This window comes from Poecilia reticulata, linkage group LG20 (genome assembly GCF_000633615.1).
Source record: "Poecilia reticulata strain Guanapo linkage group LG20, Guppy_female_1.0+MT, whole genome shotgun sequence".
Classification (NCBI taxonomy): domain Eukaryota; kingdom Metazoa; phylum Chordata; class Actinopteri; order Cyprinodontiformes; family Poeciliidae; genus Poecilia; species Poecilia reticulata.
The window spans coordinates 7,335,471-7,363,304 of NC_024350.1; the positions used below are offsets into that span (position 1 = coordinate 7,335,471).

The 27,834-nt window shown below is 39.3% G+C and overlaps 2 protein-coding genes across 9 annotated transcripts in view; one reads left to right on the top strand and one right to left on the bottom strand.

Moving 5' to 3' along the window:
- mpp7a (MAGUK p55 scaffold protein 7a) overlaps positions 1-22,642 on the bottom strand; it is an 80,004-nt gene extending 57,362 nt beyond the window's left edge. For 5 of the 7 annotated variants that reach the window (XM_008438510.2, XM_008438509.2, XM_008438508.2 and 2 more), the window contains exon 1: positions 22,339-22,642. The gene's annotated coding sequence lies outside the window, so the exon portion shown is untranslated. Of the gene's footprint in view, positions 1-317; positions 479-22,338 lie in introns of those variants that run through there. The other 2 variants (XM_008438511.2, XM_008438506.2) reach the window with 2 other exon arrangements.
- A 1,782-nt stretch (positions 22,643-24,424) lies between these two features.
- waca (WW domain containing adaptor with coiled-coil a) overlaps positions 24,425-27,834 on the top strand; it is a 31,863-nt gene continuing 28,453 nt past the window's right edge. Inside the window, exons 1-3 of one of the 2 annotated variants that reach the window (XM_008438512.2) lie at positions 24,425-24,673; positions 24,875-24,905; positions 26,105-26,297. In XM_008438512.2, coding sequence (XP_008436734.1) covers positions 24,633-24,673; positions 24,875-24,905; positions 26,105-26,297 — 265 coding nt within the window. In that variant the 5' untranslated portion in view covers positions 24,425-24,632. Of the gene's footprint in view, positions 24,674-24,874; positions 24,906-26,104; positions 26,298-26,918; positions 26,962-27,069; positions 27,237-27,834 lie in introns of those variants that run through there. The other variant, XM_017302001.1, reaches the window with a different exon arrangement.

Consider the following 27,834-nt stretch of genomic DNA (forward strand, 5'->3'; position numbering starts at 1 on the left):
CAGTGGTAAGTTGTTAATTTAATTTACAGCTAAATAGGTGCATTTCAGGAGCTCAGGGTTCATTCAAGGAATAGTACAACTCAAGGCACTCTCAAAACCAAAAACAAACAGTCTGGTGACATTTGCTTCCCTCCCCATTCTCGGCACAGTGCTACAGAGAATGCCTGAGAAGCAAAAATATATCTACACGCCCATTTCTGGAGTTCGTTTCTGAACTTCATCCAAAAATGGACAACCAGAACATTCGAAAAGACAAATGAAAACCCAAAACGCTTGTTGCTGCGAGCACAAGCAAACGTGAAAATAAAGGAGCTCACCTGTCAAAGCACAAAAGATGTGAAGGAGAACACAGAACCTCTTATCTTGACAACATGGATCACCATCACCACCAACTAGGAACAAGCAGAATAAAGGCAGAGAACCCGAGCAGCGACTCACGGGATCACTTTTTTCCCTGAAGAGACGGCTTCACCAACAAGAACAGGCGCTAAAACGCAGAGTCACAAAACGGATCCTCCCTCCCTCCCTTCCTGGCTGGGAGTCTCCTCTCACCTGAACAGACCTGAAACTCGAGTTTTTATTTTTTGCTTTGTTTCTGTTGCATTTTCCGCTCCCCTAAAGGCTCGTGGTACTCCACCCTTTTCACTTCACTAACTGCTCACATGTAAACAGAAAGAGATTAACCATTTTCAGAGAGTTGACCAGAGAAAGTGCACATAATTCCCCTCAAACTTATTCCTGGCACAATGTTTCTGACCAAACCGCACCGGAGGAAACTGTTTATGAATGAACTTAAGTTTTAAATATGACAAGATACTAATCATCTACTTCCTGAATTTGATTTACAAACACCACTGGAGCAGCATATCATGTTGCTTACTCTTACACATTGGATAGATGTAGTGACACCATTTCACCACTAGATGGAGCAATATGATCACTAAATAATGTTAGCTTTAGCGCTATTAAATAAAATATGAAACTTTTAAGAAATAAGTCTCCTTGTTAGTTTCCAGTGTTGCTTTTCAAATGGTACGTTTTGTGTGTGTATTTCCTGTCTGCGTTCAGTGACCAGTATTGATCAGCAGCACCAACATCATCTCCAGATTGTCGGTGTCAGTCTTTGTAATGTCTGAACTAATCATTAAATATCAATTTACAGGAACATCTAAAAGGGATCATCTTCAATTCTAACCATTTCAAACTGTAAACAAAAGCTTTATTCTAAAAATAACTCTGCCACATCACAATAAGTCACTGAACGCAGCGGTTGGACATTCTGCGTTGTGGTCAGTTTCTGGTCTTAACACCTCTTCCCCTCCTTTGTCCCAGCCCCATCCCTCTCCTCTGGTTCCCAGGCACACACAGCAGCTCTTTGTCTCTCCCGGACCCATTAACCAAGAAGGGGAGTAACAGTTGCCATCAGTCTCTGCTGACACATTCCAGCATCTCTCCCTCTCTGCAACACATACACACCTTCAGTTGACCCGCACATTATTACAGTACAGAATCATTGTATTTTCTTTAAAGAGAAACACATAGCACCCCATAATAATGACAGAAAAACTGCTTTTTTAGAAAGATGCGTTTTCTGGGTTAACTAACTGCAAGCTTAGCACAACTGGTTTGGGTATTTTCCCAAGATGTTCAACAAGATTTAGGAGTAGACTCTTTCTCTGCCAGTCAAGGACATTAACCGTCTGCTCCTGACGTCACTGCTTTGTGTTTGTTGTGTGACAGAGTCCCAGTTTTACAGCACAGTTTGCTGCTGTCATGATACTCGCTGTGTTGATAAGTCACACAGTTCCTGCCAAAGAAAAGAGTTCTCATGCCATGGTGCTGCCAACACCATGCTTCACAGAAGGGATGGTGTCAGCCAGGCGATGTCAGTTTGCCTTTTCTTTTTTGTGCTTTCAGGCAACCTTGATGTGATTTACTCAAACAAAAGCAAATGCTGCTTTCATTTCAAATCATGTCGAATCAGCAGAACTTTCCACAAGTTGACTTTTATCAAGTTACAGAAGCATCTGAAGGGTGATTAGTGGATATTAGATTCAATAGGCCTCAAATTTGAGTCTCATAGAAAAGGATGTTGAAATAAAAGGTCAGAAAACATGTATTGGTTTTCAATTTAGTATTTCTTTATAATGACAGTTAGTCTTAAATCAGTTTTTAGAATAAATCTTTTAATGTAACAAAACATAAAAAGAAGTGAAGCGGTGTGAATACTTTCTGTGCCACTGAATACTTTCACCAAAACAAGGTTAACAGACAGTTCAGTTCTTATTGATCAGTTACTTTGATCATAGAGTAATTGAAAAAATAAACACTACTCTGTAATTTGGACATCAAGACAGAACATTAGAACGGCATTTTAGGTCCATTCTACATCCAAAAAACAAATAAGTTTCCACCCACAAAGTTTTTGTGATTAATCTCAGATATTTTCTAGAAAAAAAACTTGAAAATTTTTAATTCTGAGATTAAAAGCCATCTAGCTCGTCTTCCTATGAAGGTGTAGCAGGGCCACTGTAGATAGAAAAAAGAGGAATGATGGTCAGCCAAAAATTCAAATGTTGAGATTAATCTCAGAAATTTTCTAGAAAAAAATAAATAAATAAACATTTTCAGATTTTTCTTCCACTTTTGAAACAGAAATTTATACTTATTTTTCTATAAAACTGAGATCAAAAATGTTCTTAGTTATTTTTCTAGCAAAATTCAGACTTCTCAGACTTAGAAATTTTCTTTTTTTTCTAGAAATGTCCGAGATCAATGCAATTTCTTTACTTTTTTTTCCAGTGGTCCTAATCCTCTTCCGTATTTCTCCCCGATACGAGGGCAGTTGAGTTTCTAAAGCTTTGGAACAATCAAAGTGTGTGAACAAAACTATTAAAAATGAGCAAATAGCTCATGTGTAAAATCCACTCTGAAACAGTTTTTACAGCATTAAGTATATGATGGATTTCTAGAAAACTTTTCAGCTATAACAAACATGGACATACTCCCAATGATGAGAGGCAGGCAGAGGCTAAAACAGAGAGGCGTAAGCCTTGCTAATCTGCAAGTCCTGAATGTCCCTGTGGTTTAATAACCTTCATCCTCGCTGGATAGTACATGAGTGCATTGCTCTACCTGGAGTGCACTGGCAGCGCCAGCAACGAAACATGTCAGACAAAGAAGGAGACAGCTGGTCTGACAGAAGGACAGATGAGATAAAGCAGATCAGAAAGCCGTGATGCAATACACAGAGGCTAACAGGGTAAAGTGAGTTCTGGACACTTGTGCAGCATGCTTACACACTTACAAGCCTACTGTTGTATGTTTACAGGACAAGGCATCAGCGGGAAGTGAAGGTGAGCCTGTTATTTGATGAATAATTAATAGAGCTGGAGAGTGAAAGAACCGAGAAGGAACCAGGAGAACAGCGAACGGAAAAAGAAGAAGAGATACCAATCAGTGCTCTGTGTTCACCGGGCACAAGACTGAGTCACTAACATTTTACTGACAGTTCGAGACAATAAACAAATCATTCCATTACCGTTGCAATTAAAATTTATTGAACATAATTAGAAGCGATAAAATTAATTACCTGCCACTCTTTGGTGTACAAACCAACAGTCTTGTGTGTGTGTGTGTGTGTGTGGGGGGGCCGACAGCTATAAACCAGCTAATATTATCATGCAGGTGGATAAAATAAAAAATAAAATATCAGAATTTTGTATCATGTTACATTGCAGATCTAATTTCATGATCTAAAAAAAAACTAACATTTTTGAAGAGTTCATCATAATTGAGTTAAAAGTACAATTCTATGCGAGTCTCGGTATTTTTGGACTTAGAAAAAATCTAGTTTTTAATGAGCTATTAATATTGAGAGTGAGAATGTGATAACAGGAGCTCATGACATTTCACTGAAATAAAAACAACATATTTGCTTCAGTATGACTGAGTGAGTTGGAAATTCAATATGCAGATTTTTTTAAGCACACATTTTAAAACTCTGTTTTGATGAAAGTTTGCCTTAGAAATGAATAATGTCTCAATTCCTCTGATTTCTTTCCAACAATTGTACAGCTGCTAAAAGAAATTGAAACTCTGGTTATTTATTTTAAGTGGTGGACTAGCTCATCCCAGGCAACTATAGCTGCGTTTCCATTACGAATAAGTTAAAAATTTTGTCTGCATTTTGCGAATTTCGAAAAAACAATTTTGCAATTGTGGCGTTAATAAGATATTAAATTAACATCCCACGTTGATAAGGTTGTTCACACAATAAGACATTAAAAATCCTGCCGCACCACCATCCTCCAACCACTTCCTGTCATCTTCTCCTTTATAGTTTTCTCCAGTGGCAAAATCCGCTTACTGATCCTGTGATTTGTGTGATGCCAAAAAGTGTGTCCATTGCAATTTTGTGAAATTAACCAATTTCAATCTGGCCAAAAAAAAAAAAGCCATCTAATTCTAGCACCAGTAGGTTTTATTGAAAAGCAAAAGTTTCCTTAAAATTAAATTGCCGTTATTCCATTAAGCAAATTCATTTTCAAAATGTCAAATTACGCACTTATATCTTCAATGGAAATGCATATTCTACAAACTAGAACTCATAACTTTAGTCATCTAGCTCATCATCCCATCTCGTGTTCAAAGAATCATTTTACAGCCTAGCTGTAATGTTGGTCAAATTAGACGTGCAGTTCTCATACCAATGTGAGGTAACTTCAGTGTCACTAAAATACAAAGAGAGCATCATACACTAGTAGTAGCATATCAACATCTCTCAAAGCAAACAATTTGGTAGAGTATCACTAAAATTAGATGCGGTAGTCAAAGCCCGTTCTAAAAATAGGAACATTATTTCACTAATCCCCAGAGAGGTGGTTTTATGAGAATGAAGCTTTTTCCTTGACATGGCTGCTGTCCTCTGGTGCAGCCACCATGAGCTGCTCACACTCAAATGAATCTCCAACGATGATGATGAGTCCGTGGCCGTTTAGGTAATTCCAGTTTACTAATACGAGTTACTTTGTTAATTTTTTGTGCTGTTGTGTCGAACCAGAAGTATTGTAAACTCGCTCAGCTTTCGAGTAATGCACTCTAAAGCAGCTCGCCTGGTCTTCCACTGTTACTCTGATTCAACATCATGATGGTAATCCGTCTCATAGAGCTTTCTGTAGGAAGCTTTAAAATCCGATGGTCAGCTTAAATCCTTGCTATAGTGGTGGAGTATCTGTATTCAGCAACGAAGAATGGGGAAAAATATTTGTTTACAGATGGAAAAAGCATGGATTGGACACTCCAAAAACAAATATGAAGTTATAATTGCACTAAAAGGTAGTTTTACCTACCTGAATACAAATGCACACCACATTTTTCAAATCCTTATTTCTGAAAAAAAAAACTAAAAAATAAAATAAGTAAGCCATGCATGATGTGATTCAAACAAACACATTAAAGGTATGTTATTTTAATTTCAGATTACAGGAGAATATTCAGGCTTTTGTTTTGCGTGATACCTAATTTCAGGTCGATAATGGGTCAAGGCCAAACAGTTTGGTCAGTCACGGTGAAGGTACATTTAGAAGAGATAATTGGTATAATTACCAGTTCTGCCAGTACTTCCATTATCTCCAGGCTGGACTCGGAGCTGCAGCTGCCTTAATGACTGTTGCTTTTGCTTTGCACTACGCAACTATCTAAGCTAAACTATGGGCCAAGTTAAAAAATGAAACAATGTCTGCATCTCACAATACAATCCTGTGATTTGATGCAGGATTGCTTAATGCTGATTTTATAAAAGCAACATACTCTTAAGTCTGGCAACTCCCTGACAACAGTCTGAAGCAACACTGGAAACAGAGTTGGAGTCTTAATGAATCAACAAGATCAGGCATTAAACTAACATCAAGGTTCATTCTTGATAGTAACTCGTAGTATTGAAAAGAAAAAGCTCTTCATACAGTGCTGCAGTGTGTAAGGTTAACAGATAATGTGAGTAATTCTTCCTTCCCTTGGAAGAAAAACCCAACTAGCATCCTGAATGTGGCTTCAGTCTCACTCCCTACCCCTCCCTACAAGGCAGCAGTTCTAAAACAACTGCAGAAGTATCACTGAACACCAACACTGTCCGAGGGAAGCCGACTTACACAAAAGATTAGAGTCGCTGCTGTAATAGCACTAAATCCATTTGGTCAGACCTTTCAGTGTAAGAGATAAACTGTCAGGAGGAAGCAAAAACTGGGAAGTTGTATTTCAGGACATGGTGGTCATGTTGATGGGAAACTGAATGCTATTATTGTTGGCAAACACCTGCTGCTTTAAAATCTGAGAATGTGATGTTACAGCTCAGACGGCTGAGGCATACAGGATTCAGTTTGTGTGAATTGGTGCAGGTGAGGACAATACAACAGTCCAGACAGGAAAAGCCAGGCTATCCCGGCATTTACTCATTCACCCTGAGCTCTGGGTTTGTTTTCAAGGGCAGAGTAATCACTTCAAAAGAACTTCTCAGAGGAGTTCCCCCCGAAAGCTTAATCAAACCTTTAATATGTCATGACTCAGACATAAGAGATCATGCAAACGCATTTAAAGTGGAGTAAGTTTATAATGCATTTCCTGCCAAACTCAAACATGAAAAATTATATTTGCCCATATGAGACCGTAACACACCCTTATAATACACCAGGATAAGACGTGGAAATCATACACCCAACATTCAAAATGTAACACATTAAGCTCCTGATCTACAAAGATTCCAGTGCCAAATTGCACAAGCCAAAACCAAAAAAAACAAAAAAACAAGTGTATATGCACTAAGGGTTTGCTAAGAATGGTGGTAGGGGCGCTAAGGCAGTCCAGACGCATTTTTTATGTTAAAAAATGTTACAAACAGGCATCGTAATTTGGAAATAATAGCATGCAAGTCCAGTGGGTGGCTGCAGGGATGGAGCAATTGGTGCGCAAATCCTCACATCCAGTTCAATGAGTTAATCTTAAACCATCTTTACTGTCACTGATGTATGGAAAACCCTTCAAAATAAACAGTAAGTCTGGTGGGGTGGGGAAGTAGAGCCTGGTGGCCAGCCAGGCTTACCATGCACTGGGTTAAATGCTGCATAACTATAGCTAAAGAGTTGAAACTTAAATCCACTCTACTCCTTTTCTTACAAAAACAGATTGGAGCAATGCCCAGATCACTGCAAATTAAGACCAGATTACACTCCATCCTATCATCTTCAACGATCAAGACACCAAGATTCCAGGAAGCAGAGAATCATAGCCAAACCACAGAACGAAACACTGCTAAAAATTATACTGGCATTGCTGTGTTATCTTGCACTTTTTAGTGCAGAAACATGAAGTGGGCATCTATTTTTTTGTTTAGTTTTGAAAAGAATTCATTTTAGAGTCATGGAAGTGTGTCGTTTTCTGTTTGTTTCAGTAACATTTTGAGACAAACTTTGTGTCTCACAAACTTTATTGCTTCGACAATGTTAGAAACGTTTTGTCACGTTTCAATGGTACATTTTATATGTTCATGATGGGATTAAGATTTCTGAAGCCAAAATCTCAATGTTTTGATCCCTGAGCGACTTAGCATATTAGCCTTGTGACATGGCACTCAATTACGCTAGAACAAACAAGGATTCTTTATCGCCAAATTGCTAGGTAAAATCTGCTGTGGAGGATGATTTTTGACATTTTTTCCCCCAGGGAACTTTAAGGTCTAAATTATGATTGACCTTCTCCCTTGAGTGCGAGGCAAACTCATACATCAATGGTCTCTGAATGCTTCTGCATAACAGATCAGATTGAGGTAGGAATCTCTTACTTCCCTATGAAAATTCCTGTTTTTAGATGTCCTAAAGAGCTCAGTATGATAAAATATTTTAACCCAGTCATCCACAGGTCAATGTTGGGACAAGATCAATGATAAAGTGACAAGCTAAAGGAAGAATGCCGGTTTATCATTCATGCTTTTCACGTAGAGAGATGAGTTCTTAGTTGACCCTGCTGAACCGAGGACAGCCAACAAAAGTCTCCAACTCACTGCGCTTGCAACAGACACACACACACACACAAGCTAAAACACACCTACTTGCTGGCATTACTTGCAACTCAATCCCTTGGTTAAATCCTCTTTACAAGATAGTCCTGGCACTTGCTTGATTTTCTTGGGCACCCTGAACCTCTCTTTCTACACAGCTGCTCCGATTAAAGTTCCTGCTAAAGAGAAGACTTTCAAGTACAATCTTTAAAAAAAAAAAAAAGAAAAACTTTCAGGTGTTATTGTTCAGTCTGCATGATGACCCTGTACTAACAGCAACCGCAGCCATATTAAAACCTTCCCCTAATCTCACTGAAATGATGCAAGCAGGTCACTCTGTGACTCAGCTAAAACACAGCAGAGTTAACATTTCAGTCCTAGCATTAATTTTAAATACATCTGCAATTATTGCATTTCATTTGATCACCCCTCGTAGCAACATAAACTAACAAGAAATGTAAATATGCCCTGTAATGAGCAATGTTCAGGGCTCTGTAGGGAGGCTTTGGCCTGGTTAGAGCTTCAGGCAGTTCAGAGTCCGGTAACAGGGTGGTACTAAAAGATGAAATGATGTTGGGATTAAGTGCGATGTGCGAGTTCCCATGTGACTGAACATTCTCAGATAAGTAATAAACTAAGTGTGTGGATAGCTGACAGCGCAAGTCTGAGCAAGACTCTATTTCAGCTAAATAAGAGCATCTGCTGTATTTAGTGCCATTTAATATCATTCCTTGATGCAAGATCAAACATGAAGCATCAGTCAGTGTTGCATCACATCCTCAAATGTTCATATGCAGTTTCTAAATCCAACATGCATAATACTTAATACAAAAGAAAGTTGAAAAAAACATAAGGCAAAGAATAAAACGATGAAAGGTTAGATCGATATGCATCTCTATATCACCAAGCTCTCTATTGATTTTCTCTGAGACAAAAACCAGAGATTGCTTCATAATCCATTGTTAGTTCTTATTTGAACAGATGCACTCAAAGATTATGGCTGTACACTGAAATCAAACCCATCTCTGGATGAGTTCTTGCATACAGTAATTGGGCAGAGTGAGACACAGCTTAAATTTAGAAAGGGAATGAGTACCAGAGGTATTAGTTAAGGTGACGCTTCCTCCAGCTGGGAATTTGTGCAGGTTAAACACACCTGAGGCAGGGTTAAAGAGTAAGTGGATCACATGTGAAAGCCTGTTAGCCGGGTTACTTTTCCTACTCTTACTTAGATCGACTAATTAACACATTCCTTCGCCGTGTAAGGCGACGTGTGGACATATTGGACAGTTGTCTGGAAACATGGTTGGGTGTAACCCCATTTCCTGGTACCTCGGTTGGCATAGGTTGCTAGGAAGGAGGGAAAGAGGCATGAAATGGGGAGAACAATGCCTCAATTGAGAATCAAGAGTGGTGCCCTGAACTCCAAATTTAACACACCCCATTTAAATACCAGCCTTTCAGTAGTTAACTGTCATCAAAGTGCTGAAAAGGGTCATTGTGGAGCTCTACTGCAGAGTCAACAATGTCGGTAAATCTTCTTTGCTATTCAGACCTTCCATTCAGCTTTCCTGTTATTGAAGTAATTAGTTAACGTTTCTTTCAGTTATTTGTTCCCTGCTTTGTCAGGTCTGCCACGGTGGAGAGTTTCATGAACTGTGAGACATTTTCAGGTCAATAATAATCCCCATTTGTCTACAACAGCCTCTCTGAGAAGCTGAGCAGCACCTGTCGGCACCTCTGTAATCGCACAGAGAAACCGTCCCTGCCTCCTTCGTTCACTCTGAAGTGCTCTCATTTCCGCTCTTCTGTGCATTCCACACACACACACGACGACATGCGGCCAGCACTTCCTTCTCCACTAGAGGAAAACGGTATCTCGTTCTACTACCACGGCTTGGCTCACGTCGCCCTGCTGCTTTGTCCCTGAAATCTGAGTCCAGTGGGTTACAAGACACTCAGACAAAGGGAAAAGAATAAGAACAAGAGTGGGGAGCGGGGGAAAGCATATTCTGAGCAGCTTTCTTGTCTCTGATAAAGACAAACAACCACAAAGCATGATGCTGCCACCCCCATGTGTTCAAAGTGTGTTCAGGACGATGGGTTATATTAAGATTTCTATCACCAAATTATTTCTCTAAATGACTTGGGGCAAAACCTTCCGTTTTGGCTTGCTTCTTGCTGTTGTTATTTTACCATATTCCTCCACCTGAGCAGTGAATCTCTGCAGCCCTTCCAGAGTTACAATGGGAGCTGCTTCTCTTGCCCCTTAATGCTCTCCTTGCCCCTTCAATAAGTTTCTGTGAAATATTGCAGATTATTGTACTGACATGATTTCCAATTCACATTCTGCATATCCATTTGAGTTTCTGCTGCTTCTATAAAAACACAAAAATATCTAACCCCACCCAACCACCCAGCTGGCTTTTGGCAATAAGTTAATGTTACTGCTGGAAATCCCAGCTGGAGGAAGCATCACCTTAACTAATACCTCTGGTTCTTATTCTCATTCTGAATTTAAGCAGTGTCTCACTCTGCCCAATTATGCATGCCAGAATTAATCCAGAGCTGGGTTTGATTTCAGTGTACTGCCCTAATCTTCAAGTGATTCTGTTCAAATAAAAACTAACAATGGATTATGAAGCAATCTCTTGTTTTAGTCTCAAAGAAAATAAATCTAGAGGCTTGATGATGTAGATGTATAGTAACCTTACCTTTCATCTGTTTTATGTTTTGTTTATTTTTTCTTCTCTTTCTCCCATCTCCAGCAGTATTATTCATGTTGGATTTAGAAACTGCATATGAACAACCTGAATGCATACCATTCATGATGTGATGCAACACTGACTTATGCTTCACGCTTGATTTTTCATTAAGGAATGATATTAAATGGCACTAAATACAGCAGATGCTCTGATTAAGCTGAAATAGAGTCTTATTCAGACTTGCGCTGTCAGCTGTCTACACACTTAGTTTATGTTTTTTGGTGCCTGGAAATTTTCAAAAACCTTCTGAACATCACAAATCAGAAGGTACTGTCCATCATCTAACAACCCCAGCAAAGCCCAGCCCGTTACCTAGCAAACCCACCAGTGCATTGCCCATTATCAAACAAACTAAGCAGAGCTTCAGTACATTTGGTCAGCTGGTTTTGTACAATGGCTGCTGGAAAAGACAAATGTTTTGCTGTTGACTTACCATTCAGAAAGCACTTGCTCCACCTTTGCTTTTCACACAGTTGTGTAATTGCACATCTGTTTGCAGCCATTTTGAGATGAGATGGGGTAGTGTGGACTGCAGCAACGTATTTGGATTTAAAGTGACAAGAGGTTCTAAAACAGCTCATTCTGAAAGGAGCTCAAAGTAGGTAAAACTGAGCAGATTGAAATCTCATTATCAAAGAATGATTTTGTGCAAAATATGTAAAGAGCGTGTTTTGTATTGCCCAAAGTCATGTTCAAGGCAGCGTAATCAGTCACCTTTAAAACTGAGCCTTGTTGTTGAGCCGTCTTATGACTTGACCACAGAATACTTGGATTTTTAATCGACATTTAGACATATTGTGAAATAAGCGACTGCACAAATATGACTGGAACTGCCAAGTTGATTAACTTTCCATGATGATAAAGAACTAAAGCTATTTAAAAATCAGACTGGAAATCAAAGATCAGGAAACTTTCCAACTTCAGGAAGAACAAAACCCCTACAAAAACACAACTTCAATCTGAAGTTCCAACAGCTTGGAGTGAAAATGGGAGTAGACATTCCTGCATACAGAAATATTTTGAAAATTCCAAGAGATTATTCTTGGAAATGACCTCAGCTTCACACTAAAAATCCCATGATAACTGCAGGGATTAGTGGAGGAGTACCTGGCTGCTATCTTTACTCAGAGAGGGAATACGATGATGGAAAAAAAATGCTGCCTGGTGACCGGTGAATGCTCTGTGATGACTGAATACACACAAACGTTGGCTAAATAATTATTTTGGGAATCGACAGACGAAGCAACTCACAAAAATTCTCAGAGCTCCAGAGCTTTATGACCCCCTGTAAACACATGCAGTTCTCCAAGTCAGCAGGGAAAGGTAAATCATTTTTCAAGCCTTATCAGGCACCACTGCTCAAGCATAGCAGTTAGGATTAAATGAGGAACTGGTGGAAAACAATAGCGAACAACTTGCCAAACGGTACAAACTGCTACCACTCATGTGAATGAAAACATAGAGGAAACTAAAGAAATGTTAACTAAGCAAATATACTCATCCATGAACAGGAGCATTCTGTCAGACTTGTCATTACACTTAGTGTTTTCCATCTTAAGATGGCTTCAAACACAATAAAAAAGAAGGTCAACAAGTTAGAAGCTTTAATAACTTAAGTGAATTACAGACATTGTGAATATCCTTTACCATATAAGCAGGCAAGGATTTCCCAGATGTATGGTCAGTAATGTAACCCTAAGATCCGAGAATGTTTACATTATTTTCACTCTGTAAAAAAAAAATAATAATAATTATACATGTATATAAAATTACTCTGTTCTTTCATAGCCTTTTGGTAAACAATACTTCTCTGTTCACCGAATGCTAAACGGTCCAGCCATCCTCCATGCAACCCCCCTTTACGCCCTCCCTTCACTGCGGTCCATCTCTGTCACTTCCCTTTGTATCCGTCTGTCTCTGAATGAGAAGCTGCTGATGGTCAGTCAGATTAGCATGCAGCCACTGAGAGAACAGCTTCAAAACAACACAAAAGAAAGAACCAATTTGTTTTGAGGGTTTTTTTCCTTTTCTAGTTCTGATGACCCCGGAAACACAGAGAGGAAACTGGGAACATAGAAAAACAGAGACATTCTGATTGCCAACACTGAAACAGGAAAGCTGAGAAACTAAGCTTGGTTTTTAATAAATATACAGCAGCAACAATCCCATTTAATTCATGGTTGCAACATAACACCATGTTAAAGCAGCAGCTCTTCACTGTATTGAACAATGAGCCACTAAAGGAACCATGTGACCCAGTGAACCTTCAAACTCAGCCCCAACTCCACCCTGCACATCTATTCAAACTCTATTCAAATCTAAAGTGGTTCTAACCACCTCTCAATGCACACTACATCTCTGCATGAGCGCCATCTGCCTTATGTTATCAAGGACCGACAAAGCCAAGCAAGTTAAAAATACAACACTTTAATCTGACCAGAGCTTAAGAGGCACCAACATAAGGTTACTTAGCAATTAGTGGTGAGCTACGGGTGACTACGCCACAGATGTCCGTCACACCCTAAAATATGCAGGAGATTACAGCTGTTTTGAATTTTAGGATGCCTTTCAACTAAAGGGAGAATGTCAAATTACATCTGTGGCAAAGTTGGGTTCCAAATATGTGGAGCACACGTGTTGGTTTCATGTTTTCACTGTACGAAGGCAAACTTTGGTGTCAAGCTGGAAAACCAGGTTAGCATAGCCAAGCAAACTACCTGGTTGACAAAGGAAGTATTGTTTGTATTGATAAAGAAGAAAAATGAAGGTGTTTTACTAAAAATGTAAACCCCAGTTTTCCATTGTTTGGAGGAACTTGGCCATAAATGAAACAAGACAGCAGTTTTTAAAAGTGGCATTTGTTCCCCAGTTCCCCTAATTTCACTCAGCAAGCAACAAGGGAATACATGCATAGATTTATCTGGTGATCTAAATATGAATGGATTCCAGGGAGGCAGATCAACATCCAAGCATATTCAACAACTTGCTCAACAACTTGCTTTTAACACCAGAGGCAAAAGCATGTATTCACATCCAAGCGCAGGCCTCTTTTCGACCACCAAAAAAGATTTTCATATTTCATAAGCAAGTGGACAGTCAAATTAAGGGGTTGAGTAGTTAAAAGACAGATGAACACACAACCTGTGTGGCTGTGGAGAAATGAGGTGGTGACCGGAGGCATAGCAACAAGTAGGAAGTCCCACATTGACACAGGATTTACTCTTAAAAAAAACTGTAATGCTGTGTAAATACACTGCTTGCCAACTAATAAGAAAAAGGCCATTTTTCCTTGGTGTAATGTGCCAAACTGAAACATCAAATCATTCATTTCATAAGAATGGGTCTATTGAGAACATATCCAGGGTACATTACCAAGTTACAAGCAAAATCTCCTGAAAGCATTGGTTACGTGTTGTATTTTTTTCTCAAAAAATAGAAACATATCCAAAGCCAAAGGAAGTCATGAAATAAAAGAGAGAGCAGCTGACAGATGCTGATCAAAGTGGGAATACAGCAGAGTGAAGACAAAAGTAACAAGAGTCTGAATTGAAAAGGACAAAAAGTTGTTCAAAATCTCAGGATTAGAATGTGTCATGAAAATATTGTGACCTCTGTCATTTGCAGTGCTCTCAGTCACATGCAAAAGGCAGATGGTGTTGGCATGAATCTGTCATTAAACTGCAAGTCAGCTTAAATTACCCTTTCATAAATTACAGTCAGGAACTTGTGTTCAAATTGCTGTCATCTATAAAGATCAAGGCAGGGATGGAAAACATGGGTCAGGAGTCAGGACTGATGTAAGGTAGTGGAGAAGAACTCTGAATGTCAACACAAGCGAAAAGATTCTGTAACCTGCTAGACCACAGGTGGGCAATCCTGGTCCTCGAGGGTCGGTGTCCTGCAACTCTTAGATGTCTCCTTGGTCTAACACACCTGGATCCAATAACTGAATCACCTCCTCAGTGCAGTCAGGTTCTCCAGAGTCCTGCTAATGACCTCATTATTTGACTCAGGTGTGTTGAAGTAGAGACACATCTAAAAGTTGCAGGAGACCGGCCCTCGAGGCCTGGAGTTGCCCACCCCTGTGCTAGATCACTAATGGAGAGCTATATGCTCATCACTGACAGGACAAGAACCCCAAATAGATCCACAGATGATCCAAACAATGAGAAATTAGGTCAGGTGGATGGAAAAAGCGATATTTTGTTCCTCAACTTTAATTCTTCAAGCTTCACATATGCACCAAGTAGATGGTTGATGTCCAGAATTGACCATTTTCAGCTTGAGTGGATCTCACCAGTGACTGGCTGGTCAGAAACTCCAAAACCAGATTCATTTCCAATTGATCAAACAAACCTGCTACGAGGCTGCATAGACAACAACCCTCTTTGGTGTGGAAGTTGTTACTACTGTAAAATCACTTAAAGTTGGTCGTTTTAACTTCCCCTCCATACTTGGTCGTAATTCATCCAGAGGATGTACTCGAAGTGGACATTCTCCGGACATGTCCCAGCAAAGATACATTTCTACAACTGTTTGCATGTACTCGAAGTCGCATCAAACTGTTTTGTACTCTAAGTCGCATCAAACTGTTTTGTATGCAATAATGTTGAGAATCGGTGTAGGCAGTCAGAAGGATGCACATCAGCCAAACTGCCACTTTGTGCCACACTAACACGTGTCTGTTTGTTGGTTAGTCTGGTAGAGAAGAAACAGGGATAAACACAAACTAGGTCATCAAATACTGCGCTTTCAGTTTGGTTGGAGGAAAATGACCGAATTTGTCATGAGAAATGCATGTGATTGGTACGCTTGACTTTCAGTATCCACTAATGATTATCAAGACTTGTGTTCACTTAGCAACGTTAACCTCGCTAAAATAGGTTTAGTTTATTTCACATTCAAATACCATGACACACACAAACAACTTGATATAATCACTCACAGTGAAAAGACTAAAAAGAAAGATCTACAGCACTATTTGATTGTATGCTTAGAAGAGAAATAATTCTGACTGGCAGCTTTAACTTGACCAAAAATGTCACAATGGAAATCTTCCAAACCTCTACTCCAGTTCTACTTCCATTATTTATACAGATGTACTAATTAGCAGATGTGATTTACTGAAGTGAGCAACAAACATGGACACACTTTGGAGCTATTTTGACTCCATTTGCCCGAAGTATGCTGAATTATTCACAGCGCTGCCATACTGGAAACATCCAGGAGCCATGATCTAAAAACATTTATTAATCAGCATTTTACAAATAAGCTTGATGTTAGCCATGAAAACTAAGTAGTAGTATATTGACAGATTTGATAGATACTGATAGAAAGCCTTAGAAGATTGACAAAATCCTGGGAAACTATGTTGAATGCTGTGTTTTTTAATTTGAAGAAACTGACTAATTCCTGATGCTTTCAGCAAAGCCTTTTATTATGAAATTAAAGACAAATGAGGTTCTGTGGAAAAGTAAAGAAATATATAACATCACGGGCCCATTTCACATCTTTAACTTTGCATGCCTTAAAAGCAGTAATAAAACTTTTGTCAAGACAAGAACAGCACACTTTGAGAGCATTCGTGTCAGGACCAGCACAGTAACACATTATAACCTAATCTTCTCTCCAAGGGTTCAGTGCATGACTAGTCACCCCACAACAAGCACTTATATTCATGCTGCTGCCATTCATTCGGTCCCATGGCGTTCTCCATGAAAACACAGCCTACTGTGAGTCAGGAGGCCGGCATGTCTGAACAGTGAGCGCAGCAGTTTCATGTATATGAGCCGGACTTTGCTACTCTGCCAAAGTTGGTGTCTGATAGCCAGCATCTGCTGGGTGGGCTCATTCCACCGCAGCGCTGCAGAGGCTAGGGTGAACCTGGGAGCAACCCTACACCTCTGCAGGGTGGGCCGGGGCAAAAACAACAACATCACTACTGCTGATGCCCGTCACCCTCAACCGTGACCTTTACAGAGACCCTTACAAGCCCATCATTTTAATCTCCATCTGGGATCCACAGAGCAGCAGAAGGCTCCCAAGTCTGCTGTCGATTCAGAGATTAGCAGCAATAGGGAATAATGGTGATTATGAATGGATAGTGTGATGCATAGATAAATAAATACATTAATAAATGGATTGGAAAGGCCAAAGAAAATGAGGGGAAAACAACAGATTAACAGAAAAACTGACTTAACCAAACACAGTTGGACTGACTTACTGAACTAGAACAACCAAGCTAAATGGAAATTTTTAACTGAATAACAGTTCTAAATGCTTATGATGCAGAATAGTGCACCTTTTTCTGTTTGTTTTCTTTATGGACTAACAACTATGACAAGTTGATATGGGCTGGTTAATTGCTTGAGCTACATAGTAGACAAGAGTCTGCAGTCGGCTGCATAGCTGGCAAACAGTAGCTTGAAACAGTGAGTGGAGTTTCTTTAGTTTCACAGTGACCATCCATGCTTTCCACAACCAGAATATATCCAGCTAAGGGCCGGGGCCTTATCACATTATTTCTGTTAATTAATTATACACATTTTAACATGTAAAAAAAAAAATCTATATAATTTATTTTTTTTAATAATACAAAGGTTCTGTTTGGAACCTTCATATTTGTGCATTTCTAATAAATCTGATGAGAATAATCTGAGCACCCCTGCTGCAGAACTCATGACAAGGGAATAAAGCTAAAAGCTGGCTTCCATAACTGCTTGTCAGCAGGAAGGCTATTTTCCTGTTGTTTGCAGATGTTTGCAACATCTGCAAACAACAGATATTAAGAACAAAGCAGCTTGTCTTGTTTCACAGTTGGGGTAAGTTTTCGCTTCAAAAAACGTTCTGATGGGACTAAAGACAAGTGTGCAAGTTGTGCAAAAAGGAGTTAGCCTATCATAAAGCTATTCAAGGCTGAAATATTATCTCAGTGCTAAACATGTTGCAGGAATTACAGACGTCCCCAATGCTAATGTTACCATCCACATTTCTAAAAAAGAATTTCTTCAAAGACGTTCCATGAATGATCAGGGGTTCCTGAAATAATTGAAAGATGAAAAGGTGCATAATAGCACTAATCCAATCTGATGGTTGAATAACCCAAATAACAGATGAAAAACAATAGATCTTTGTTGGTGAGCAAATAAGACAATTTACCAATTTAGCAGAAAAAACGTTTTTGAAATGAAAAATGCTAACATTGTTGATACACAGTGATTAAAATGTGAGAGTACAGACTCTGTAATTAACTCGATTAAAAATATGAATAAAGTCCCAACGCTTGTCCACCTGAAATTGTATTTTTATTTGTGAGGGAACAGTCCAGCAGTCTCCTCTCAGCTGGCTCGTGTGCAACAAGTGGCCAAAGGACACAGCAGTCTTATTTTATTCTGCAGTCTCAAGTCGTCTCATCAAAAGGATTTTAAGCTGCAAGTACAATAAAAACTTTAGCAGTGTACGAAAAAATAACTATGAACACCTTGGTATACCTGGGTACCAGTAACCAAACTGTTCTGGCAATAGACTTGCAAAACATAGCTTAGGCTCACTGAACGTTTACCTTCATAAACTTATCCCTCGCAGAGACCAAAACAGTTTGCCAGTCCAGTCACAGAATAACCCTTGAAACATTCAGGGCTTCAATCAAGTGAATGTAGAGTACAATTTCTCATGCGTCTTATTTAAGACTTTATATACACTTCTGTGGCAGCTTCCTGGTATTCATATTTCATGCGATACCATGTTTAGCTGTGGCTAGTAGTAAAATTCACTAAGATCTCAGAGACACCCCTCACACGCTGGTGCTGGAAAACCTCTTAAAGACTCACAAAGAGACAGCAACATAACTAATAGTTATGGTTTCATTTCACCAGAGTGACAGTAGATCAGAGAAGCTTTTACCTACTTCTCATGACATCGAAATTGGATTTATTAGAAGGTTCTGGTAAAACAATATAATGTTTAAATGGAATGAAAGTCTTCTAAAGGGTAACGTGTCAACCTCTTTCTTCAGACAAAGGTAGTTTCTCATGATTCATAGTGAGCTGATAGTGATCCAAACTAATACTCGGATTAGGCGTCTCATAGCACTGAATCCCACCCACCCTTAAGCTCCAGGAAAATAGCCTTCCTGCTGACAAGCAGTTATGGAAGCCAGCTTTTAGCTTTATTCCCTTGCCATGAGTTCTGCAGCAGGGGTGCTCAGATTATTCTCATCAACATAACCCTGGATGCAGCAATGACAGGAGGCATTTGACTCCATCAGCAGGGTGCCTGGGTGAACTTAATCCTTGCAGAGATAGAATTCTGAGTTCACACACCTCCTTTTTCACCAAGCAATGACTGTCCAAACCTGGAAGCAAATTCTGGGAATGAAAGCTATGCAAGACCGAAGCTCTGAAACACTTGTTCAACTGTTCAGACAACGGTCAGGAGCACATTGTCCTACTCTGGGTTTTTTCAGGGCCACAACCCATCCTGACTCCCGCCTACCCCAACATATTCTAGGACTGTGTGCACTGAGGACAAAAAAGAAAAAAAAAACATCCAACAGATAAGTGTGTTTTCTTGCCACTGACTGACAGAGGTCAGAGCCAGCAAGCTGATTTCTAGGCAGTAAACTTTTGTAGCTCAACACCCTCACCCATTAGTGAACCGTTTCATTAAGTGAAAGGCTTAATGAAATCATCACAGCCATGCCAGGATGCTGGGGTGTTTACCACACCAGCAGACCCAAGCAATGAACTTGACTTGAGTACTTACAATCAAAGTCTCCTGGGAGACTCTCTCTACCCTCTTGGAATGCAGACTAAAGGCCTCCCACCTTTCTCTAGTCAAGATCCAGAGGAAGAACCGGGTTACTCCCAGTCAGAGCAGAACAGCAGCTAAAACATGAAGGCTTCCACATTCTTTTCCTTGCAGGCTTTCAAACATACATGACAGAACTCCATCTCTGTATTTACAATCACCAACAAGGAACCAAGGCACCTAGAAATTACTTTGTGAAAAATATAATCAGAGATGTTGGAACACCATACCTGAAAAGAAAACAGTGTGATATCCACTACAACATAGCTTTTAAAAAAAATGTTCCTACTTCTGAAAATACTCTGATATTCTTACCAACCAGTGCAGATATTTGTTTGAAATAAGGGTCTGATGCCTCATTTCCATTGAGTAGTATGGCATGGGTTAGTGTGATTCAGTATGCCATTTTATGGACTGGCGTATTCATGAGAGCATTTTCACCACCATCTGGACTCTCAGTGGGCAGGCGGGTTTGCCACCAAATGCCTAACGTTGCAATGAAAAATGTGGCACACAGGTATTTCTTGTGCTCTAGTCAATGGATTGTATTGTGTGACGCCATAGCGCCACCCTAACGGTACCATTGACCCATGGACCTACAGCTTAACGGGGCCCAGAAAGTGGGCCACTTTTACAATGGAAACAGACAAACGGCGCTAATGCACCGACCGGACCAGTGGAAACGAAGTGTTATTGTTATCATCTACAGTCACAGCAACACAGAGCTGTTCTCACTACTGTAGACAAGTGTTCACATCCCTGGAACTTTTCCACATTTCCTTGTATTACAACCACAAATGACTACATGTTTTGTGTGAGAGTCTGAGACAGAGTAGTGCATAGAAAATAAGGGGTTTTAATTGCTTAAATAAAAATATGAAGATTTTGGCATACATTTGTTGTGTATGCTAAATGCTATGTTTAGATAACCCTAAATAAAATCGATTCCTAAGGTTTGTTAGAGAATAAACAGAATTATGATGACCAAGGAACACGGCGGACATGTTCGAAAGTTGTGGAGAGGTTTAGTCCACTATCTGCAAACATTAAGAATATGGAATAATTGCAGACCTCCCAAGTTATGACCGTCAACCTAAACCAACAAACCTGCCAATTAGAGAAGGAGCTAAGACGGGCAACAGAAATCCATTCAGGTAAAAGAATGCGTCAACAGGAAAACCTTTAATGATACATTCCACAACCCTCCCCTTTATAGAAGAATGCATTGTTGAACTCCCATCCAGGTCAGAACTCACATTTGAAGCTTGTCACAACTCATTTAGTGGACAGAGCAAACATGGTGCTCTGGTCAGATGGGAGCCAAAAAACAACATTTTGGTCTACATGTAAAGAGTCTAAACAAACACCGTCACCCTGAGAAAACCATTCCTACCATCTTTGTAGTAACATCCACTTTTGGGGATGCTTTTCTTTTGCAGAGACAGGGAAGCTGGTTAGAGCTAGTAGGAATGTGGTTGTAGCTAAATACATGACAAAACCTGGAACTAAACCTGTTAGAGGCTGCAAAAAACAGCAGTCCAAAACCAAGAAGTTATAGTTACATGGTTTAGTTAAAAGTATATTTCTGTGTTTGAAGGGCCAGCCAAAGTCTCGAACTAAATCCAATTTAGAAATATTGGAAAACGAATGCTCACACACACACACACACACACACACACACACACACACACACCTTGCTGAATTTTGGTGCCTAGATGTGAAAATATAATGGAAACGCACTTCAAAGGACCAGCAGTCACAGTACAAGGTTAACCATCAATTGAGGTTTGAATACAGATAGTGCACTTGCATTGCATTATTTTTATAATGACAAACAGTACGTTTATTGATCTGCATTGGCCTGTTTCATGCAAGACATTTCGACTTGATTACAACACATGCAACACTGAGCACACCTGACCTCTGGATAATTAGGCTGACAGGGTAGTTTCCCCATTTGAATCAGGTGTGTTGGAACAAGGACGCTGCTGAAATGTGTTGTCCTCAGGTGAACAGATGCAGAATTGGAATGCTACTATCCACAACACACGTGTGTGTCGTAAAACAAGTAAGAACAAATAAAACTTGTTTGAAGAAGTAGTTGGGTGCCGTGGGATTTGACCAAGTGCTGAGTATCCTATAGGACGAACGCCGGTCAGAGGCTTGTTGTCGTCAGCCAGTGACAAGCTCCGTGCCACCACACTTGACACTACAGGGCACCACGGTTCTGTTTTCCCTCCCGGTGCACTTCCTGGAGTGGAGGAACTGCGCGCTAAGGGTGTGGGAGTGGAAGTAGAGAGCTGGGTCATGGGGAAACTGGCATTAAGTGTTTCATACGGTAGTATCCCTGTTTCGTATTTTTTTGGATATAGTTTAAATTCATAAAGAAAAACAAATGCATATTGTGTGTAAAAACAAAATATGTACTTGTTGCACATACGTAGCCAAATGTTATACGCAGTAGAAGTTCTGCATTTGGTCACCTCGTAGTGAATAAATGCTCGGTCACTATTATTTTAGCCTCCGCATCACATAAGCACTCAAATAAAAATCACATACGTCATTATTGAGCCATTGTCAATGCTTCACATTCAAAAACTTTAACGTTGACCAACTTTTTTTTTTTTAATGACAGGGAAAGTCTGTTGCGTTCACTGTCCTAACGGCTACAAATAAGTTCAGAAGTAAAAAATAATAAACGTGTAAGCCACTCACTTGTATCGGAGCTGAATGGTTTCTTCTTCACGGTATTGCAACTCCAGCGTTTCCTTCGAAAATCGAAGCGTTCTCTTTTTTCATTCCCCACTTTTAAAGTCTCGGGTTGTTTCTCTCCACTCCATTATTTTATCCCCGGTTCAGCCTACCACGGACAAAAATCTTTTAAAATGTTACGCCTCGACGGTTCCAACTGTCCCAAGGCAGAGAAAGTGTTTCGCCAACGCGCTGACTTGGAAGCGGTTAGCATATTTGGACACAACGTCGGGCCGGAGATAAGCCTCCTCCAAGAGCTGATCTCAGATCTGCGTTGTGACGGGTTTTCCTTTCAGATGCCGCCCACTTTGAGTGTTCATTGGTTGAAATATATTTGAGGCGGGCTTAATAAGAACATTCTCGTTATGATTGGATGATTTTACCATTCATTAGCATAGCTCCTCGATACGACTAAAGAAAACAAACTTTTGCAACAATGTAATTTGTTTGTAAAAGATGCCATTTGAGCCGGTGTAATCATTCAAAAATATGTATTATTAATAATGCAGAATTTTTAATTGAACATGTAGAGCGATAATAATAATAATAATAATAATAATAATAATAATAATAATAATAATAATAATAATAATAATAATAATAAATAATAATAATTGTTATTATTATTATTATTTGTAAAATAAATAAAATAAACTCAATTAATTGACAGCAATTTGTATAGTTCTGGCGCTCGAGTTACAAAATGGTGAAATATCTCCCTCTAGAGGTCAACTGAGGAGGAAAAACCAACAGGTGGTCAAACTGCAGTGACCTTATTTTGAGGAATTAATGCAGATTTGATTACTTGACTATTTCGATTCAATTTTAAGACATGTAAATAGACAGAAGAAAGAAAGAAAGAAAGAAAGAGAATTAATTTTAAAACATGTTATCCCAGGAGATTTGTGGGGAAGGACACGGTGTGCCTGTGTGAGCAAGTTGCAGGAATTTCGCTGACAATAGATGCAACCCCCATTCATAGGTCCTCGTGTTAATGCATTGCGAACCAGAGCCAATTGTGTCTTTTGTCCTCAACCTACAAAACGATGTGAGATACATTGTTTGTGAACAATGACGAGCAGCTCTCATTTGAAACTTATTCTTTCAGAATAGAATAAATTCTATCTATTTTCATACATCTCTTAACAGATATGTCAAAATAGAAAACAGGACGCAAAGAAGTTTTCACTTGCTTTTTTCAAGTGCTAGCTATTCATTCATATTGTATTGATGCCTGCTTAAATACTTTCTACTTTATTGTAGCAGCCCTACATTCTAGTACACATAATCGACTTGCTTTGGAAAAGTAAATAGATTGTGAAACTAGTGTTTGATATGGTGAACTCTGGTTCAGGAATTGTTCAATAAAAAAAAGCTTTGATATAACAAAATTATCCAGTGAAGTGTATAAATATTTGATTATTTTCAATAAACATTGAACAAATTTTGATTGTAACGTCACAATTCCACCGCTAGATGTCAGGAGTGGAAAACCTCATTGCCTGCTTCATTCATTAAACCAGTAACTGGCAATATGTTTTCGGCGTTTTTCGCAAATTATTTAATAAGTATTCTTTCTCGTAGTCATAACGGAATTGAAAAATAATTAATAATAAAATGTGTTGATTTAAACTTTTCAAATTTTTTTTTTTCTGTTTTAAATCAGTACATAGACATCAGAGGGGGCGTTGTGAGTTATCAGGAACAAGGTTGCCATGTTTGGCCATAATTATTGACGTTTGCGACTCTTACAGTGTACTTTCTAAATATCCAGTTTGGCCTGTAACCAATTACAAAACATTTATTTATTTATGTTTCCTCAATATATTTACATCTTACCGTATTTTATTTGCAGCTGTAAGAGTAATAATAATAAAAACGGCACTAGCATGTGCATTGTATTCATGAATGCATGTATAAAAAATTGTTTAAGGTACCCAACAAACATTTGGACTTTGTTATTAGATGTATTCATAAACCACGATGCACGTTTGCTGGATTTCTGAAGGTGATCCCATGTGGGTGCTTGTCTCCGACGTGGCAACCTGGCTCGCTGCTAAACTGCTCTGTTCCACTGGTAGCGGTTGAGCTGTGTTTTCAGAGTGAGAGATGGACTGAGTGAGGGCGCTCTTCAGACCAGCGCTCCCGATAGCATTGCTATATACCAACAGACGATTTCAGGTCGTCGAATCACAAGAAAACATAGTGCCATTACCAAGTCTTTCACATCCCACTCTAAACACACTAACACGGCATTGATGGTAATGTATGCAAGGAAACAACCGAGACTCGGCGATGGGTAAACATCCTTCTCTTACGTTACTTATTCTAATTTTTTCCCCTTTCCTCGTAGCTACGCGTTGACAATCCGCCATTTTTGCCGAAACCAAAATAAGTATTTTAAAACTTGAACGTGCTGCTTCCGCAGGCTCGTAAAGTCGTTTTTCGACGTTGGCATTCAAAGCTTCTCACTCGTTACTCTTTTGTTTTCTATTTTCAGGTGCGACCGAAGAGATTCTCAGCCCTATCAGGTACTTGTTAGCTATCCGTAGCCTGCTAGCTCACTAGCAGCAAATAAGATTAAAATGGACACTCTAGCTCGGGCTTCTAGAAAGCACGGGCCTCAGTCGGTGCGGAAAATAACACGAAAAGTAGTGGGCATGCTACCCGAAATAAGGGACAAAGCATGGAAAATATCCACAACGCAAACATTTGAATGTCAATAGAACACATAGCGACATGAGTTCGTCGAAGGAAGAGGTTTAGGGAAAGGCAGAGGGAGTTTTACTGCAGATCAAAGCTAACGATAGCTTGGTAGTGTTAGCCTTCTTGCTAGCTGTTCCGATTAGGGCCCGACCGCAATCTGTCATTTTAAGGATAAAGTCAGCTTAGCTTTTAACACAGGAGTCGTAACAATATCTTCTTAAGACCAACATTTTCTAACCAAAACACACACAAAAAATAACTCGGTTACCAGTAGAGGCAATTCGTCGTCAGTGTTTTGAAATGTTGTTTACCTTTACTATTATATAATTAGCCGATCATAATTATATATTTAAGTGTTGAAAACGCTTAATTACGCCTAGATCTACAACAAATTTGAAGAGTTAATTAGCTTTGCTATCATTTAAGCTGCTAATTTGAGATAAACTCAAAAGGCTTAGATTCATAACTTACTAGGAACGTTGCAAAGAAAAAGGAGCAAAATCTGTTAATATGTGATTGACTGATATAAGTGGAAAAGTAAAAAAAAAAAAACTAGAATAATACCCTCTCAGCTAATTTGTCTAATATTTTAAGAAATCTTGATTATTTTGGACAATTTCGGACTCAGATGTTGAGAATGTTTTGTGGCTTGTGGCATCCTAATTTTTAGACATTATAAAAAAAGCAAAACATGATATTTGCGTTTGATATAAGGTAAAATATATTTGTTCAAAGGTTTGTAGAACAGCAGTGGATTAATAAAAGTTAAAGCGATGCGCACCAGTCAGAGTTTATTCAAATTTACAACGCTCTTCTCTTCACTAAACGAACCGTGCTAAGTATTGTGAGAACGGCTGGGTATCACCGACTTGTAATACATTTGCTTCAGCTGTGATTCAACAATCATCTAGACTTGATTTAAAAGTATTGTAACAGAGCCGGCTGGGGCGCTGTGACAACTGGAAGCCGGTTTGCAACTTTGATGACCAGATGACAGTGAGCTCCTTCCTTTTCGTGTCTCCAGACTCTCAAATATTCATCCAAAAGCCATCCGGGAGGGGAACACCGCCACGAGAAGACGCGCGACCCCACAGAGGTCACCCCTCCCTGCAAAATGCTCAGGAGGTCCGACAGCCCGGAGAACAAACACACGGAAGGCACGGGCCACAGCAGGGCGAAGGCTCTCCACACACACCGCGTCAGAGAACGGGACGGAGGTGAGATGGCCGACGGTGTTCACACACATGCTCACACACACACAAGTTCGGGGGTTTCAAAGTCACACACCAGCGTAGCGGGATGAAGCGACTGATTCCACTTGTCTTCGGTAGGCGACAGAACAGATTTTGGGGGAAAAACTCCACAGATGAACCGACTTTTTAAGAATTTTGTTGAGTTTTGCAGCATCTCTTGGAGTTGAATGGGAAGTAATTAATGTGAATTTTTAGGAGGGAGGGATTCAGATGTTGAACTAATTAAGCATGATAAATTAAATTGAACTCGTTAATTTTCAGTCTGTTATTTCTTGTGGTGCAGTTTTGTTTACTTAGATGTCATAATCTATTTATTTCTGTTGTATTTGTTGTTTGCTGTGTTTCCTTTTCTATACTAAAAATGTGGAAGCTTCTCAACCTTTGAGAAGACGCACATTATTATGGAATTGTCGTGATTATTTGAAAATGGTCTCAAAACAACAATTTTATCATTTATTGCAATAATTGCTGAGACTGTTTATCGTCCAGCAAAACTTGTTAATGTGACGGGTTTATTTTATTTTATTTTTTTTTTTTAGGCTTGAACATTTCTCATTTTCTCAAATTTGCTTATTTGGAATCCAGGTTGTTGAAGCCATGCTTGCAGTTTGAGTTGAGCCAAGCTGAGGTAAATTCCACCCAGCCAGGGCTCCTCACTGCTCTGCTGGCGATCTCTTAACACCCAGATCAGAATTAATTGGTGGTTTGACGTACCTCGTCGTCTTCGTTAACCCAGGCTTTCCTCCAGGCGGTGTGTGGACTTCCTGAACAGCTATCATTTTCAGCTTCATTTGGACGTTTCTACAGACACTTAATTCATAAATCAACTGGAGCTCATTGTTTGAATGAGGAGGTGGTGGAGGAAAAGTAACATGTGGCTGCAGGCAATGCATGTTCATACAGGTACGATGATCTTTGCATGTATTATGTTATTGACAGAGCCTGGAAAAATAAATTAAAGTTCTTTTTTCTGGTATCTGAATCTAGGTTAAATCCAAAATCTATAATTTTGGATGTTTGGTTAAATTGACTTGATACTGGGAATTAGTTCAGACCAGAATTACTATTAACTCATATATTGCAAATAGAGATGTGCCGATTAGGTTTTTTCCTACTGATTCCAATCACCAATACCGATCACATAATTATTTTTTTAATCATAAACGCTACCGGTTACATTATGTGGATAAAGGAACCATGAATTCACCCTCTCGCTCGAAACGTTAGCTGAAGATGGGCACCAGCAACCCTCCCGACCCCACTGAGGGACAAGGGTGCAAGAAAATGGATGGATGGATGGAATTCACCTTAATTTAGACAAAACTTGTTTTTAAGAACTTTTTCCAAGAAAAAAACAAAACAGGCATTGTGCAAATTGTTCTGCTATCAATAATACTATCTTTAACAGACAGAAAACATATGAAGGCTCAGAAGAGGCTAAATAATGCAAAGAGCCAAAATAAAACCTCTCAACATTGCCAAAAAATTCAAGTATAAAACT